The 14,166-nt window shown below is 57.3% G+C and overlaps 2 protein-coding genes across 12 annotated transcripts in view; one reads left to right on the top strand and one right to left on the bottom strand.

Moving 5' to 3' along the window:
- The window catches only part of ZFR2 (zinc finger RNA binding protein 2), a 45,696-nt gene that overhangs the window by 26,325 nt on the left and 5,205 nt on the right, over positions 1-14,166 (top strand). For 3 of the 11 annotated variants that reach the window (XR_015166848.1, XM_086410156.1, XM_086410152.1), the window contains exons 6-14: positions 605-787; positions 2,490-2,730; positions 4,144-4,304; positions 5,040-5,159; positions 6,333-6,472; positions 6,590-6,722; positions 7,547-7,737; positions 11,053-11,227; positions 13,915-14,053. Coding sequence is in view for 8 of the 11 variants with exons in the window: in XM_086410156.1 (XP_086266282.1) it covers positions 605-787; positions 2,490-2,730; positions 4,144-4,304; positions 5,040-5,159; positions 6,333-6,472; positions 6,590-6,722; positions 7,547-7,737; positions 11,053-11,227; positions 13,915-14,053 (1,483 nt within the window). In the remaining 3 variants the exon portion in view is untranslated. Of the gene's footprint in view, positions 1-604; positions 788-2,489; positions 2,731-4,143; positions 4,305-5,039; positions 5,160-6,332; positions 6,723-7,546; positions 7,738-11,052; positions 11,228-13,914; positions 14,054-14,166 lie in introns of all 11 variants that reach the window. The other 8 variants (XR_015166849.1, XM_086410157.1, XM_086410153.1 and 5 more) reach the window with 3 other exon arrangements.
- LOC147368820 (uncharacterized) lies at positions 5,934-11,056 on the bottom strand. The gene is made up of 4 exons (XM_086410172.1): positions 10,802-11,056; positions 10,080-10,181; positions 8,542-8,662; positions 5,934-6,231 (listed from the first exon to the last, which is right to left on the bottom strand). Exons 1-4 carry the CDS (start codon positions 10,926-10,928, stop codon positions 6,222-6,224), a joined length of 360 nt encoding a protein of 119 aa, XP_086266298.1. The 5' UTR covers positions 10,929-11,056; the 3' UTR covers positions 5,934-6,221.

Here is a 14,166-nt window from a genome sequence, read left to right on the forward strand (position 1 = left end):
CTTGGCTTCTGAGGTCAGATTCTGAAAAGCTGGAATATTTTTTCAAGCAGCCTCTGAAACTAAATGTGTTGTCTTTTGAGGATGCTTGCTTCAGAAGCTCAGTGATTTTTAGAAGAAGGAAACTTTATGTTTTTCAGTCTGAGCTTCTAGGTCTGTTGCCTGGACTTTATTATTTTTTTTTAAGATTTTATTTATTTTGTCTGTGCTGGGTCTTTGTTGCTACGCAGGCTTTTCTCTAGTTGTGGCAAGCGGGGGCTACCCTCTAGTTGCGGTGTGAGGGCTGCTCATTGCAGTGGCTTCTCTTGTTGCAGACCACAGGCTCTAGGACGCATGGACTTCAGTAGTTGTGGCGCACGGGCTTAGTTGCTCTGCCCCGTGTGGGGTCTTCCAGGATCAGCGATTGAACCTGCGACCCCTGCATTGGCAGGCACATTCTTAACCACTGGACCACCAGGGAAGTCCTGACTGGGCTTTAAAAGGTGGTACACAAACCTCTGGGAGGCCCATGAACAGAGGGGTGGGGACACCAGACCCCTGGGAACTGTGGGGAGATGATGCTGGGTGGGCACACCCCCATCAGGCCGCCCTCGCTCTCTGCCAGCAGACGTACCGCGAGCACCTGGAAGGGCAGAAGCACAAGAAGAAAGAGGCAGCCCAGAAGATGGGCGTCCAGCCCAACGGCAGCCCGCGGGGGGTGCAGGCGCAGCTGCGCTGCGACCTCTGTGCCGTGTCCTGCACCGGGGCAGAGGCCTACGCTGCCCACATCCGGGGGGCCAAGCACCAGAAGGTAGGACCCTGCATGAAGCCAGGCCCACTCGGGACCCAGAGGGGCGTCTGCTGACATGGGGGGCACGGAGACAGCAATCCACGAAAGGCAGCTCTCCCCTCAGGCCCACGTGTCTTCCTTCCTCAGAAAGCAGCCCCTCCTCCCAGTTACAAGAGTCACACCTGCCCCTGGACAGAGGCATTGAGCCGGACCCCATGCCCGGCCCAAGAGGAGACTGTTCCGGGCCCTCGGGGTGTCTTGTGTGTTTATGCGGACCAGAGTCTGTATGTTGATGAGATCCAATGGTATAGTCCATTTGGGGGTCCTTATTTATTTAAAAATCAAATTAAAGTAGTAAGTTTTCATATTTGAACATCTGAGATTTAACTGACACTGTTTAGTATTAGCACTTGTCATATTTATTACTATTTTAGTAGCAGCGTTTTCTTATGGCCTTAGAAATGCTTGTAGTATGTCATCTTATGGGGAAGTGAACAGGGTCCCCCACCTGAGAAGAGGTAGGTTCCCCCTCCCTGGGCCCTCTTTTTTTGGCCCAGAGGTGGTTTTTGGAAATCAGCAAATCCCCCCAGACAGTGTCATGAACCTGGTAGGTGATGCTTGCCTTCTGGGTGTGCGTTGAGGGCAGGAGGGGGCGATTCCTGGCAGGAGGCCTGCTTGGTGCTGCCCTGTGTGGTTTAGAGTGAGAAGGTTGGGAAGGCCCCTGCCCTGTCCACAGAATCCCCTCCAGCCGCCCCAGCCCACCTATCGGGCTCCCTCCTGCCCCAGGGCCTTTCCTTGAACCACCACCCGCCCCCCCACACCGTGGCCTTGCCAGCCCTTCCCCAGCCCCCTCTGCAGGTCGGGCCACCCCGAGCGCCCGTCCTGTCCTCTGCCCCAGCTCACCACAGGCCTCGTCCCCCAGCCCAGCTGGGACAGGCTCTCAAATACCTGAGTGAACCCACAAACCCCACAGAGGAAGGAACAGGGGAGTGTGGAGAAGGGGCCCTGACCTGATGGTCACAGGTATGCAAGGGGAGAGCTGGAGCCCAGGTGGGGTGGGCTGCAGGTGTCACAGCTCGGTTTGCAGGCTGGGACTTGCTTCTGGGGACAGGAAGCCCTGCAGGAAGCCCTGGGGTATGGGGGTGGGGAGGCAGGTTTGAGCTGTGAGTGTCAGAGACTTGGAGCCCGTGAATGTGTCTGAGACGGTCGTCAGTGCAGATTGTCCTTGCCAAGTGGAGCTTCAGCACTTAAATGCCTTGGAGGAGGTCAGGCCAAGGAGGGGCTATGACTGTGTCCTCGGTGATCTGTATCTCTGGATGTGTGTATGAGTTCCCCCAGAGCGTGGACCTGTGCTGTGGGCGTGCACACGCGTACCTCGGAGCACCCGGCCCCCTCAGCGCATTCACCCACATGTGCTGTGGGGCTGGCCCTGGGCTGGTGCTGGGAGTGCAGAAACCAGCACAGGTGTGGAGTGTGGAGTTTGGGGTTGTGTTGAGGTCCCACCTGTGTATGACTGGTGGGTACCTCCTAGCAGGAGACAGCTTGGGAAGGCCCTCCCTGGGACATTTAAGGGGGGCTGGGGAGGAGGCGGTCTCCCAGGGAGACCAGGATAGACCCCCCTCACTTGCACAGGCTGCCAGCTCCCACCACCGTGAGCTGCTCTGCCCGCCCCTGAGGAGGTTGGTTGGGCGGGAGGGGCCCTGATGGGGCTGGTCTGTTCCAGGTCTTCAAGCTGCACACCAAACTGGGGAAGCCCATCCCCACCATAGACCCTGCGCCGGCCGACCCCGGCTTGGCCCAGGCCCCCAGCACCAGCCAGCCGGCCTCCATCCCCGTCACCGTCACCGCAGAGAGCGCCCCCGCAGCCTCAGCCAAGCCCGCGGCCCCCGCCAGCCCCAGCGTGTGTGCCCCGAGCAGGCCACCACCGCCCAGGAGACCGGCCACCTCGAAGGCCTCGCGTGTGGGTACGGCTCTGCGCCTCACAGCCACCCCAGGCGAGCCTGAGCTTCAGAGACTGGCCACCCGGTTCACTGTGTGCCATAGCTTCTGGGGAGGCAGGATCTCTGATGGTTCTCTGCCGGATTCCGGCCGGGCGGTGCCTCCTGGTGCCTTTGGTCCACCTGGGGAAGTGTGGGCAGTGAGATGGCAGCTTCCATTTCCTCTCCTGGAGCTTGGGACCCAGCGAGTGCTGCTCACGCGAGCCCCGCCCTGGGCCTGGAGCAGCCCCTCAATGGCCCTGGTGCTGGATGCAGCCCCCTCCCCCAGGTGCTCTGATCACTTAGGTGGGCACCAGGAGGTTAAGGCGGGCTCCTCGCAACCCCGCCTCCCCTCGGGTGTGCATCCCCCGCATCTGTCGCTGTGACCGAGGCCCTGTGTGGCATGGGTACATAGGCTTCCGTGTCAGGAGCTCCACTGACGGCGTCATGTGCAGGGCCTGACTCTCCCCCTATGATGCTTTAGATTTGTCATCAGTCCCACTTTACAGATGGAAGAACTGAGGTGTGGCAAAGCATTTGGCCCCCGGGCCGCCTGGTGAGCAGTGGAGGTGGGGTTCTACCCCAGTGTGGGACAGTCTTTGCTCTCTACCACCACATTGAGGGATGGGGGGCTATTTTATTTTGAGCCTCAGCAGGACTGAGGTTTGAACAGTCATGTGATAGTGAAGATGTAAAGCAGTTTTGGTGACAAAGAAATGTCTCCCTGGACTTCCCTAGTAGCTCAGTGGTAAATAACCTGCCACTTTACAATGCTGGAGACATGGGTTCAATCCGTGGTCCAGGAAGATCCCACCTGCCACAGGACAGCTAAGCCTGTGAGCCACAACTACTGAGCCAGCGCTCCAGAGCCTGTACTCTGCACAAGAGAGGACACCGCAGTGAAAACCCACGCACCACAGCAGAGTAGCCCCGACTCTCCGCAACTAAAGAAAAGCACTGGCAGCCACAAAGACCCAGTGCAGCCATAAATAAATTAATTGTTTTTAAAAACACATTAAAAAAAAGTCTCTCTTCTGGGGCTCAATGAACCAAGGTCAGTGAACGTGACCCTGGTCCACCTGGTGTCCACTGTTGACTAAGGGCTGCAGACTCCGCAGTTGACGGAGGATGTCCTCAGTGAGAGGCTACAACCCGGGCCTCCCTGTGGACCCGTCCGCCTGGGCACAAAACACCATGAGGCTCCCGCTCTCCAGTTGTGACCCGAGCTGGTGGGTGAGGTTCTCACAGGACCACGGACCCCACAGGCTGACGTCACGAGGGGATGAGAGGGACGGCGGGGGACCCAGTGGCCTTGTGTTGTACGCTTCCAGCTGGTGGGCCAGGAGCTGGCCATGGTTTCTGGCTGGAGCAGGCTACAAGTCATGAAGTTCTTCCCTCCAGGGCCTCCTGCACTGCCAGCAACTGACTGCAGAGCCCCCCACGGGAAACCAGCGACCCCCAGATCAGAGCGGCCCGGGGAGCCGTCCGCCCGAGGAGGCTCTACAGAAGCTTCTGGAAGCAGCTGTGAGGGGCAGCCAGTGGGCCCAGGCTACGTGGAGGAGGTAAGACCTGGACGACCATCGCGTGCCTGGCTAGGCCTGGTGGTGCCATGCCTCGAGATTCGCACACATGCCTGGGCAAATAACCCCGCGAGCCAGCATCACTGGGACCTCACTGGGAGCCCTGGGTGTCAGGCTTCAGATCCCGGAAGGAGGTCTGAGACAGGCGGAGACGTCTCCTGCTCCCAGGCAGCCCCAGTTCCTACAGGAAGGAAGGTGGCAGGAGGGATCTGTGCCCTGGAAACCCACAGGCATGTGACCCTTGGGCACTGGAGCCCACGTGCCCCCCAGGCACCTGCCTGGACACCCGGTTCCTTGTGGAGCTTGGGTTCTGAGCCCTCTGCTCCCATGCCCACAGTCCCTGCCTCTAGGCACCTGCATGTTGGCACTTTTTCTGTGCTGGAGTTCAGGCTCTTGTTCAGTCCACTCAGCGCTTCAGTTTTGTGCCCTGAAAAACAGCCACACCAGGCAGGCTTCCTGGTGGCAGCCCCAGGAAGGGGTGGGTGGGGGCAGGGAAGGAGGATGGGATGACGGTGGCAGAAGTGGTGGCAAGAAGGGCCAGGCTGGCAGGGTGCGCTGCTGAAGGTCACTCCTCTGAAAGCATTAACCACAGGGCAGACAGGAAGCCAGTGCCTGGCCTGGAAGGCCCTGGGGGAGGAGGCTCCTGTTAGAGCCCAGACCCACAGCGTGGGGGGTGTGGGGGCTGCAGGTGGTGCTCAGCCAAGCCTTGTGTCTCAGGTGTGCAACGAGGAGGGCCGGGTGATCCGCTTCCACTGCAAGCTGTGTGAGTGCAGCTTCAATGACCCCAACGCCAGGGACATGCACGTGCGGGGACGGCGGCACCGGCTGCAGTACAAGGTGCGCCCTGACAGGGGCCGGGGGGCATCTGTGCTCTGGACGTCCTGGCCCACGTCTCAGACCGCACCCTGTGCCTCTGTGAGTCTGAGTCCCTGGGCCCTTCAGCACCACGGGCTCAACCAGAGGGGCCCTCAGTTGCCATGACAAGGCCTCCCTGCCTCTGGTTTGCCGGGGCACGGGTGCACACAAGTGTGTTTAGACACACGTGACCCTGAGTGCGTGTGTGCACAGCACAGGCTATGACCTTCATGAGAGACAGTGGCTTCTGGGCATTTTTCTCTTTTAAGCAGCCTGTTGAGATATCACTCACACACCAAGCAGCTGGTGCATGTGAAGTGGCTTTAACTGCATTCACAAATGTGTACATTCAGCCAGCAGCTCCATCTGATTCCGGAACAGTCCATCAGGAGCCCCGGTCCCTATTGTCAGTCATACCCCCACCCCCTCCCCAGCCCTTGACAACAGGAACCCACTCTCTGTGTCTGTGGATCAGCCTGCTTTGCACGTTTCCCGTCAGTGGAATCACACCCTGTGTGTCTCTCTGTGTTTGCTTCTCTCACTAAGTGTCATGTTCTCAGGGTCTGTCCATGTGGTAGCGAGTGCCAGGGCTTCTCTCCTTTCTGTGGCTGAGTGATGCTCCGTGTGTGGAGGGACCACATCGGGTGTGTTTTGCCACTGAAGCACACTTGTGTTGTTTCCACCGGTGATTAATCCTTAGACAACACCACGCTGTCTGAGTGAGGAAATTAAGTGCTAAAAGTGAAGCCCAGCGAGTGAGTTAACAATTCTATTTACAGTACACATTGGATCTCACACAAATGGTATTTTCTGAATTACTCTGTTTGGGACGAGCATGGTCAGTCCTCTGAGAACAGCGTGACCACTGGTGGCAGTTGCCTCAAGGTGTCTTAGCACCTTCCTCCTCTGGCTCCTCCATTAGACATCCGGATGGTTCGCTCAGTGTCACGTCTGCAGCTCTTTGAGTCAGCCATGGTTTTGTCCTCATGGTTTTCTGCCATGGCCTTTGGGGGACGAGGAGTGTTGAGACTTCGGGACTGAAGCTCACTGTTGTCTAAATCCAGTGGAAGGGTGTTGTCAGACGGGTGTCCCCTGGGCCCTGAGCTCCCCGCTTCCCAGCATTCTCATCTGAATGAAGGTCCCTGAACTTTGCAGAAAAAAGTGAACCCCGACCTCCCGATCGCAGACAAGCCCAGCACACGGGTGCGCAAGCTCGTGGAGGAGACACTGCGGAGGCAGCGGCAGCTGACCAAGAGGCGGCTGGGGGAGCTGCGGCGTTGGCACAATGAGACAAGGTGCAGCCTCGGGGCCCTGTGCGGTGGGAGGGCTCCCTACGGGCTCCCCAGGGCTCCAAGGGGACCACCTCACAGTCCAGCCACCCCTCAGGGCCCCGAGTCCCTCTCGTCCCACAGGCGCTACGACTTGTGCAGGAGGCGGCTGGAAGAGGGGCCGCCCGTCCCGGATGCACACTCAGGACGCCCGCTGCCTGACCAGCACCTGCCTGCCCTCAGGAGTCGGCCAGGGGCGCCCACAGCCAAGCCTCTGGTGGGTGGTGGTCGAATGCCTCGGAGTGGGGGAAGCTGAAGGGACCTGAGGGCCTCACCACCAACCACAGGGGTCCCTCAGAGCTTCCTGAGGCCCCAGTGGTCACATCCCTTGGAAGCACTGAGGCATCTGACTGTCCATCCATGGGGATTGGGCGGGTTGCGGGGAAACCGTGGAGGGCGCCCTGCCGAGGGAGCGGCCCCAGCTGCCTCCGGAGCCTCTGGCTCTGAAATTCAAGAGCGTTCTCCAGGGAGCCCAGTGGCCTCCCACTCGGCCCAAGTTCCCCACAGCTATGGGGCTGAGGTCCTCCCTGTTCCATATAAGTTAAATGCGTATAAGTTAAATGAGCAGGGTGATAATATACACACTTGTTTTACTCCTTTCCCAATTTTGAACCAGTCAATTGTTTTACATCTTGTAATAACTGTTGCTTGTTGACCTGCATACAGGTTCCTCAGGAGGCAGGTAGGGTAGCCTGGTATTTCCATTGTTTTAAGAATTTTCCAGTTTGTTGTGATCTACACAGTCAAAGGCTTTAGCATAGTCAATGAAGCAGAAATACATGATTTTCTGGAGTCCCCTCACTTTCTCTAGATGCGATGAATGTTGGTAGTTTTGGTTCCTCTGCCTTTTCTGAAGCCATCTCGTACATCTGGAAGTTCCATTTAACTTATTCCTCCCCCTGGGCCCTGTCGCTCCTTTGCCTGGCTCTCCGGCCACCACTTGCCTGTCACACCAGCCAGGCTCCAAGGGCCCCCATGGCTCCCGAGTGACCGGGACCTCTCAGCCTGCCTGTGACAAGACACACGCACCTCTCCCCACAGCCCACAAGGCGGCCGGAGTCCAGCGACGACCGGCATGTCATGTGTAAGCATGCGGCCATCTACCCGACGGAAGAGGAGCTCCTGGCCGTCCAGAAGGCCGTCTCCCATGCGGAGCGTGCTCTCAAGCTGGTGTCTGACACGCTGGCTGAGGAGGACTCTGCCAGCCCGGAGCCCGAGGGCGGGGACCACAGGTGATGGACGGCGCCCTCCTGTCCAGGGGCCCAGAGGCTGCTGATCCCTGGCTGGGTGGGCAGGGGTCAGGGTCCGGACAGGAAGTGGCAGCTCCAGTGCCAGGAGGCTTGGAGTCTTTGGGGCCTGCGCTTTCCAGCCCCCTTCAGATATCTCCCCAGGAGGCTAGGAGCTAGGAGCTAGCCAGGAGGCTGGGAGATCAAAGGGGGTTATAGTACCCCCAGCCAAGGAGAGTGAGTGTTCTCACACCGGAAGTCACTTTCCTGTAGAAGGTGTGTCTAGAAACGTGGTTTGCAGAGGATTAGCACCTCTGTGTCCTCACCTGTGACACAGAGACCAGTGCGAGAGGTGCCGCCAAGCACTAAGCATGTGTGTGAATCATCTTTCCAGCTGCCCGACTGTCAGAAGACGGAAAGTCCCAGCACCTCGTAGTGAATCATTGCACAGTTTAGAGAATCCCAGAGGACTTAGCTTTTCCAGGTCCCTCATCTCTGGGTGGCTTCCTTTTCATTTACCTTTTTTTTTTTTTTTTCTGGTTGTGCCACATGGCTTGCAAAATCTTAGTTTCCCGACCAGGGATTGAACCTGGACCTTCAGCAGTGAGCACACACAGTTCTAACCACTGGACCTCCCTCGTTTACTATTTTAAGGTGTTTTTTTGATGGTAAAATACTCGTAACAGGAAATTGGCCATTGTGGGCACATTCACAAAGTTGTACAGCCATCACCGCTGTCTGTTTCCAGAACTTTTTAATCATCTGAAACAGAATTCCATACCATAAAATTCCCCAGCCTCCGGCACCCACCTTTCCACGCCCCATGTCCATGGCGTGGCCTGTTCTGGATGTTTCCTGTCCATGGAATCGTGCAGCATTTGTGTCAGGCTGATTCCAGTCAGTAGCTTCTTTGTGCCCGAGTGTTTGCTGTCTGAGAAGAAGAACATGAGAGCCATGCGTGAGTCACCAGGTGTCATAACCGAATGCACTCGTCCCTCAATGTGAACACGGGCGCCGCCCGCTCCCCCCTCCAACGCCGGTGAGGAAGCTCACTGCCTGGAAGTGGAAGCAGGTGCGGCCCCAGACAGAGCAGCCTTCCCTCAACCTCCACCCCCATGTCTCCTGAAGGAGAAGGGCCCTCACTTAGTGCTTCGTGGCTTCCCTCCCCGTTTTCTCCCCATTCTCAGGTTTTGTTTTTGTTAGTTTAACTTTTCATTTTGAAATGATTATGGACTCAACACAAACATAGTAAGGAGAGGACCCTCCCCCCTCCCCCAGCTTCCACAGCGTGGACCCACAGGTGTTAAGGCTGGGCGTCCACACAGGCACCTCAGGGAGGCCCAGGCCCCGCTCAGGCCTCCCCAGTGCTGGACCACTCGCCCCCTGAGTAGATGCCCCACCGCAGTGAGGACACGGGGCCTCCACCAGCACAGGAGCCCCACTGCCCCCACACTCCCACAACCCCCTCAAACCCAGCTTGAAAGCAAAACCGATTGCACTTTTTTAAAGCCTTCACATAACATTGATGTCATGTTACATGTTCTGTCCTTACATTATTTTTCTTTCTTTGTTGTTGTTTGTTTATTTTTATTTTTTGTCTTTTTCATTTTTTTTACATTATTTTTCAAAAACAGAAGTGTTGGTGGCTTTTTGTCCTCACAATTTTTTTTTCCCTTCGTTGCACTGAGCTTTGTGGGATGTTAGTTCCCTGACCAGGGATTGAACCCAGAGCCCTTGGTAGTGAGAGCGTGGAGTCCTAACCACTGGACTGCCAGGGAATTCCCTTTCTCACTCTTGTTTGTGGCCTTTTTCTCTGTGGAAATATGTGTGTGTGTGTGTGTGTGTGTGTTTAATAGGAACATGGTAAACTGTCCTATGGATGTTGCATTATTTACTTAACTGTCGCAAAGAGCTCATTAGTGTTGGTTTTTCTTTTTCACTTTTATTATGGAAATTCTCTAACACACACAAAAGATGACCATACCTAAACCGAGGGTGGCTCACTTGCTTTCTCCCCATCTCCTGCCTTGCCCACAGTGGTTAAAGGAAATCCTGTCTGACACCTTACTGAGCGCCAGCCCACAGCTGGAGTATGTCAGTGCATCAGAGCCCATCTCTAAACAATACTTTTTCATTTAACAAAACCAGAATGCCATGATCATCCTCAAAGAAAAATGAACAATAGTTCTTTAGCAACACCAAATATCCAGTCAGTGCTGCAGCGTCCAGTTGTCCCATAGATAACAATAATTCAGTCTTTTAGGAGGTTTTTTTGTTTTGCAGTTCGTGTTGAATCAGGGTCCCAATTAATTGACAAGTTGTAAATCTCTTGATCCACGGGTTCCCACCTTTGTGCTCTGCCTTCCCCCAAAGGGTCTGCTCCTTGTCCTGTAGACATTCCAGGCATGGCTGGGTCCCCCTGGACCATCCCAGGCTCCAGCACTGGTGGTCTGGAGACAGATCACAACGACACCCACATGTATCGTAGAATAAAGTTATCGCATGTCCTGAGACACGACGCAAAGCAAAGTGGTAGTCAGGAAGTGGTCGGAGCGGATGGCAGCTTCTGAGGAGGTGACCGTGTGTGTGTGTGTGTGAGAGAGAGACAGCGTGGAGAGGTCCACCATGGCATGGGGGCACCCCAGGCAACGGTCCGGGTGGGCGAGCCTCATGGGGAGGGAGTGGAAGGACAGGGTGGTGGTGCAGCAGCCAGGGGTCAGGGTGGGTGCCCCAGGAAGAAGCTGGGGTGTCCCCAGCCTACAGCGGGGCAGCAGTAGGAGGGTGACTGCCAGGCCAGTGCTGCCATGGGGGTCACCTGCAGAAAGTGGCCAGGACAGTGGTGGGCGGGCGAGGGCAGACTTGGGGGCAGGGGAGGTGGGACTAGATGCGCAGGCTGGAGGGGAGGACAGGCAGGGAGCTGCCGGCCAGGCCTCCTCAAAGGAGTCCAGGTGGGGGTGACGTGGCCACAGAGACAGCTCAGAAGCTGGGGGCCGACGAGGCTGCCTGGGGTCAAGCAACCGTCCCCTCCCCCCGCTCCCCCTGCCCCCCTCCCCTCCGGCATGCAGTTTACCAGCAGAGGGTGCCAGCTGCCAGCCCCGCCGAGCAGCATAGATTCTCATCCTCAGGTCCGAGAACTCTCCCTGTTCTCCCAGTTCTCCCGGTGTCTCTCGGATCAGGTGCCCTCTGGGAAGGGCCATGCTCCCACTTCACAGATGAAGACATGGAGGCGCAGGCGCCTGGCAAGGAAACCCATGCCTCTGGGTCGGGAGTGGGGGTCCTTCCTCCGTGCCCCCTGCTCACTGGTCCGTGGGTTTGTCTCAGCAGCCGCCCCAGCCCCTCAGCCCGGATCCTGAAAGGCGTGATGCGGGTCGGCCTCCTGGCGAAGGGGCTACTCCTGCGTGGAGACCGGGCAGTACAGCTGATCCTGCTCTGCTCCCAGAAGCCCACCCGCGCCCTGCAGCGCAGAGTCGCCGAGCAGCTGCCTCTCCAGCTCCCGGTGAGGTGCCCGGCCGCGCTGCGTGGGGTCTGCCTGGGTGAGACACGGTCCGGTCTGCTTTTAGAAACAGGCACAGGGATCCACTGGTGGAACCTGAGGGTTCCCTTATCAGGGGGGTTCACAGTAGGGCTTGAAACAGTCTAAGATCTGGCTCATGAGGACAGTCACTTCTGTCACACCCACACAGAGCCCAGCCAGCTGGCATGAGGACGATCTGCAGGGAAAGCACTAGGGAGGCACAGGACTGGAGGCTTGGCCGGACTTTCTCTTCCAGCACAGTTCCCATTGTTGTCATAGAGCTGTTCTCACCCGAGATAATAACTGGGAGAAGAGGGAGAGCACGTCATGATGTTAATTGATCATCTTGAGTTAAAATGATCACTTGCCAGAGTGCTTTCTCCTTCCTGTCTGCCACCCTCCCCGAGGGGACTCAGCTTCGTCCCTCCTAGGTCCTTCTCTGAGGCTCCCAGTCTGGTACAGAGAAGGCTGAGTTCTGATGTATCTTCTGTAGAGCAATTCAAGCCTGGTGCCAGGTAGGGAGCACTCAGGGAGAGCGGGGTCCACTGCAGACAGGACCATGGGAGGTGTGAGTCTCAACAGAAGACGGAGTAGGTGAGCTGAGAGATGAGGAGAAGCCTTGACAGATGGGGGCGGGCAAAGTTCCCCTTAGAGGAACGGGAACCTGCAGAGGCCAAGAGGCAGGAGGCCCACGGAGAGGTGAGCCTGAGTGGATGAGGGCCTAGATCAAGCCAGGCCTGAAGGCCATGTGAGTGCTAAGTCACTAGTTGTCTCTGACTGTGTGCAACCCTATCGACTGTATAGCCCACCAGGCTCCTCTGTCCATGGAATTCTCCAAGCAAGAATACTGGAGTTGGTTGCCACGCCCTCCTCCAGAAGATCTTCCTGACCCAGGGATCAAATCCGTGTCTCCTGTGTCTCCTGCACTGGCAGGCAGATTCTTCACCACTAGTGCTACCTGGGCAGGCCGTGTGGGGAAGTATGACTGCCTCCTCAGGGAAATGTGGAGACTGGAGAACTTTAAGCAGGGGAGTGACATATTCCAACTTCACCAGTTTAATCACTCATTTTTCCTAAACACCCCATGACATAGCAGTTTTTTGCTAAATACAAAGATGGCTCAGATGCAGGCCCTGTCCTCCAGAATCTGGCAACCCAGGGCCATGAAAATGGATGAGGCCGGAGGGAAGACAGCAGAGGCCATGGGAGAGCTGGTGGTGCTCGGCCCCCAGAGATGTAGACAGACCTCTTGGCTGTCACCTGGCCAAGTGACTCGGGAACTCCAGAGCAACATGAGGGACACAGTAAACTGTCTCCAGGCACTGGGTCACTGCACCAAACCCACCTTCGTTGTGCCGTCTACCTGGGGGCAGCAGTCGGAGTTCTAACGGCCATGAACGAGGGTCCCTGCTCCCGAAGCTCCCCCTGTGAGAGACTGACTGGAACGAGGTCTGGAAAGGAGGGGGCCCGCTGAGAGGGCGGGGCTGCCTGGAGCCTCTGCTTGCAGAGGACTGACCCTCTGGGCAGCCCCGGGTGAGGGGGCCGGGGCTGGCGGGGCCGTAAGGGTGCCTGTGTTGGGGCGAGACTAAACCCTGGGCCCCGCGGCAGGTGTGGGGTGGGGACCAGAGCCAAGGGGCCTCAGACCTTGCCTGGAGGCACCCCCTGTCCTGCATTCCGAGAGACCATCGTCTGCCCTCATCCTCCCAAGGGCGGCCTGGTAGGCCAGCTGAAGGACTGTGTGGTTCTCACGGAATAATTGTGGACCTGTCAGGCCGCACCCCACACTCCTGTGTAGGGAGCCTCGCTCTTTCTTGTGGCTGGAGGGCGTGCTGTTGCCACATGTCCGTAGCTGGCTGGGTCCTCCCGTGTAGTTGGACATTTAGGTCTTGTCCAGTGTTCCGGGTCACCAGCGAAGCTGCAGAGAGTGAATAAGCTTGTACACACGCTGCTCCACACGCGTGGGAGCACTTCCTATGGCAGAGTCTCTGGGTCCAAGGCATGAGCCTGGATGCTCCTGGTGAGTGTCGCCAGGTCAGCCTCCACCAGCAGTTTAGAAATGCACGGATCTGCCGGCCGGGGGCTTCCCTGGTGGCTCAGATGGTAAAGAATCTGCCTGCAATGCAGGAGACTCAGGTTCGATCCCTGGGTCCAGAAGATCCCCTGGAGAAGGACATGGCAACCCACTCCAGTATTCTTGCCTGGGGAATCCCATGGACGGTGGAGCCTGGTGAGCTACAGTCCATGGGGTTACAAAGAGTCGGACACGACTGAAGTGACTAAGCATGCACACGCCAGCCCAGCTGCTCCTCAGACTCCTCAAATTTTGCCCTTCTTACAGGGGGCCATGGCATGCCATTCTAGTTTTAATGTGAGTCTTCCTTACGGTGGGGCTCTTTTTTTTTGTCATTGTGTGAAAAGGGTCACTTTGGTCTCTTTCTCTGCAAACATCACCTGCCAGTTTTGTTGTTGGGTTGCTGATCTGGTTGTTATTGAGCTCCAGGTGTTTTTTACATATGAAGGCACCTTGGTATTTCTACATCTGCATTTCTGGAGGGCAAGGCTGTGTCTCGGTCCCTAGGAGGTTCCAGAAGGCATGGGGCTGGGCACCCAGCCGTGTCCCACCTCTCAGGTGGAGTCCTGAGGCCTCATGTTGTATGTGCACCTTGCAGGTGGTAACAGACGACAAGTACGAGGTCTCTTCTGACCCAGACGCCAGCATTGTCATCTCCTCCTGCGAGGAGCCCCGGATACAGGTCGCTGTGTCCATCACCTCGCCCCTAATGCGGGAGGACCCCTCCGCAGACCGAGGTGCGGCCGGGCCCTTCTGTTCAGCCCCATCTTCCCACATACCTGGCAGCCTAGGGCGGCACCCACTTCTGCTCTGGTTTAGGGGGAGGGGTGCAACCACCACCTTCCCGTGC

This window comes from Bos grunniens, chromosome 7 (genome assembly GCF_055505025.1).
Source record: "Bos grunniens cultivar Pamir isolate PY7600 chromosome 7, Bosgru_T2T1.0, whole genome shotgun sequence".
In the NCBI taxonomy this organism is placed as follows: domain Eukaryota; kingdom Metazoa; phylum Chordata; class Mammalia; order Artiodactyla; family Bovidae; genus Bos; species Bos grunniens.

Coding starts and splice junctions, on each gene's coding strand:
- LOC147368820 (XM_086410172.1), bottom strand. CDS start 10,928: ATGGCCCTTCCCAGAGGGCACCTGATCCGAGAGACACCGGGAGAACTG. Junction 10,182..10,801: donor GCAGCTGGCACCCTCTGCTG/GTAAACTGCATG, acceptor ATCTGTCTCCAG/ACCACCAGTGCTGGAGCCTG. Junction 8,663..10,079: donor GGGGAAGGCAGAGCACAAAG/GTGGGAACCCGT, acceptor TCTTCTTCTCAG/ACAGCAAACACTCGGGCACA.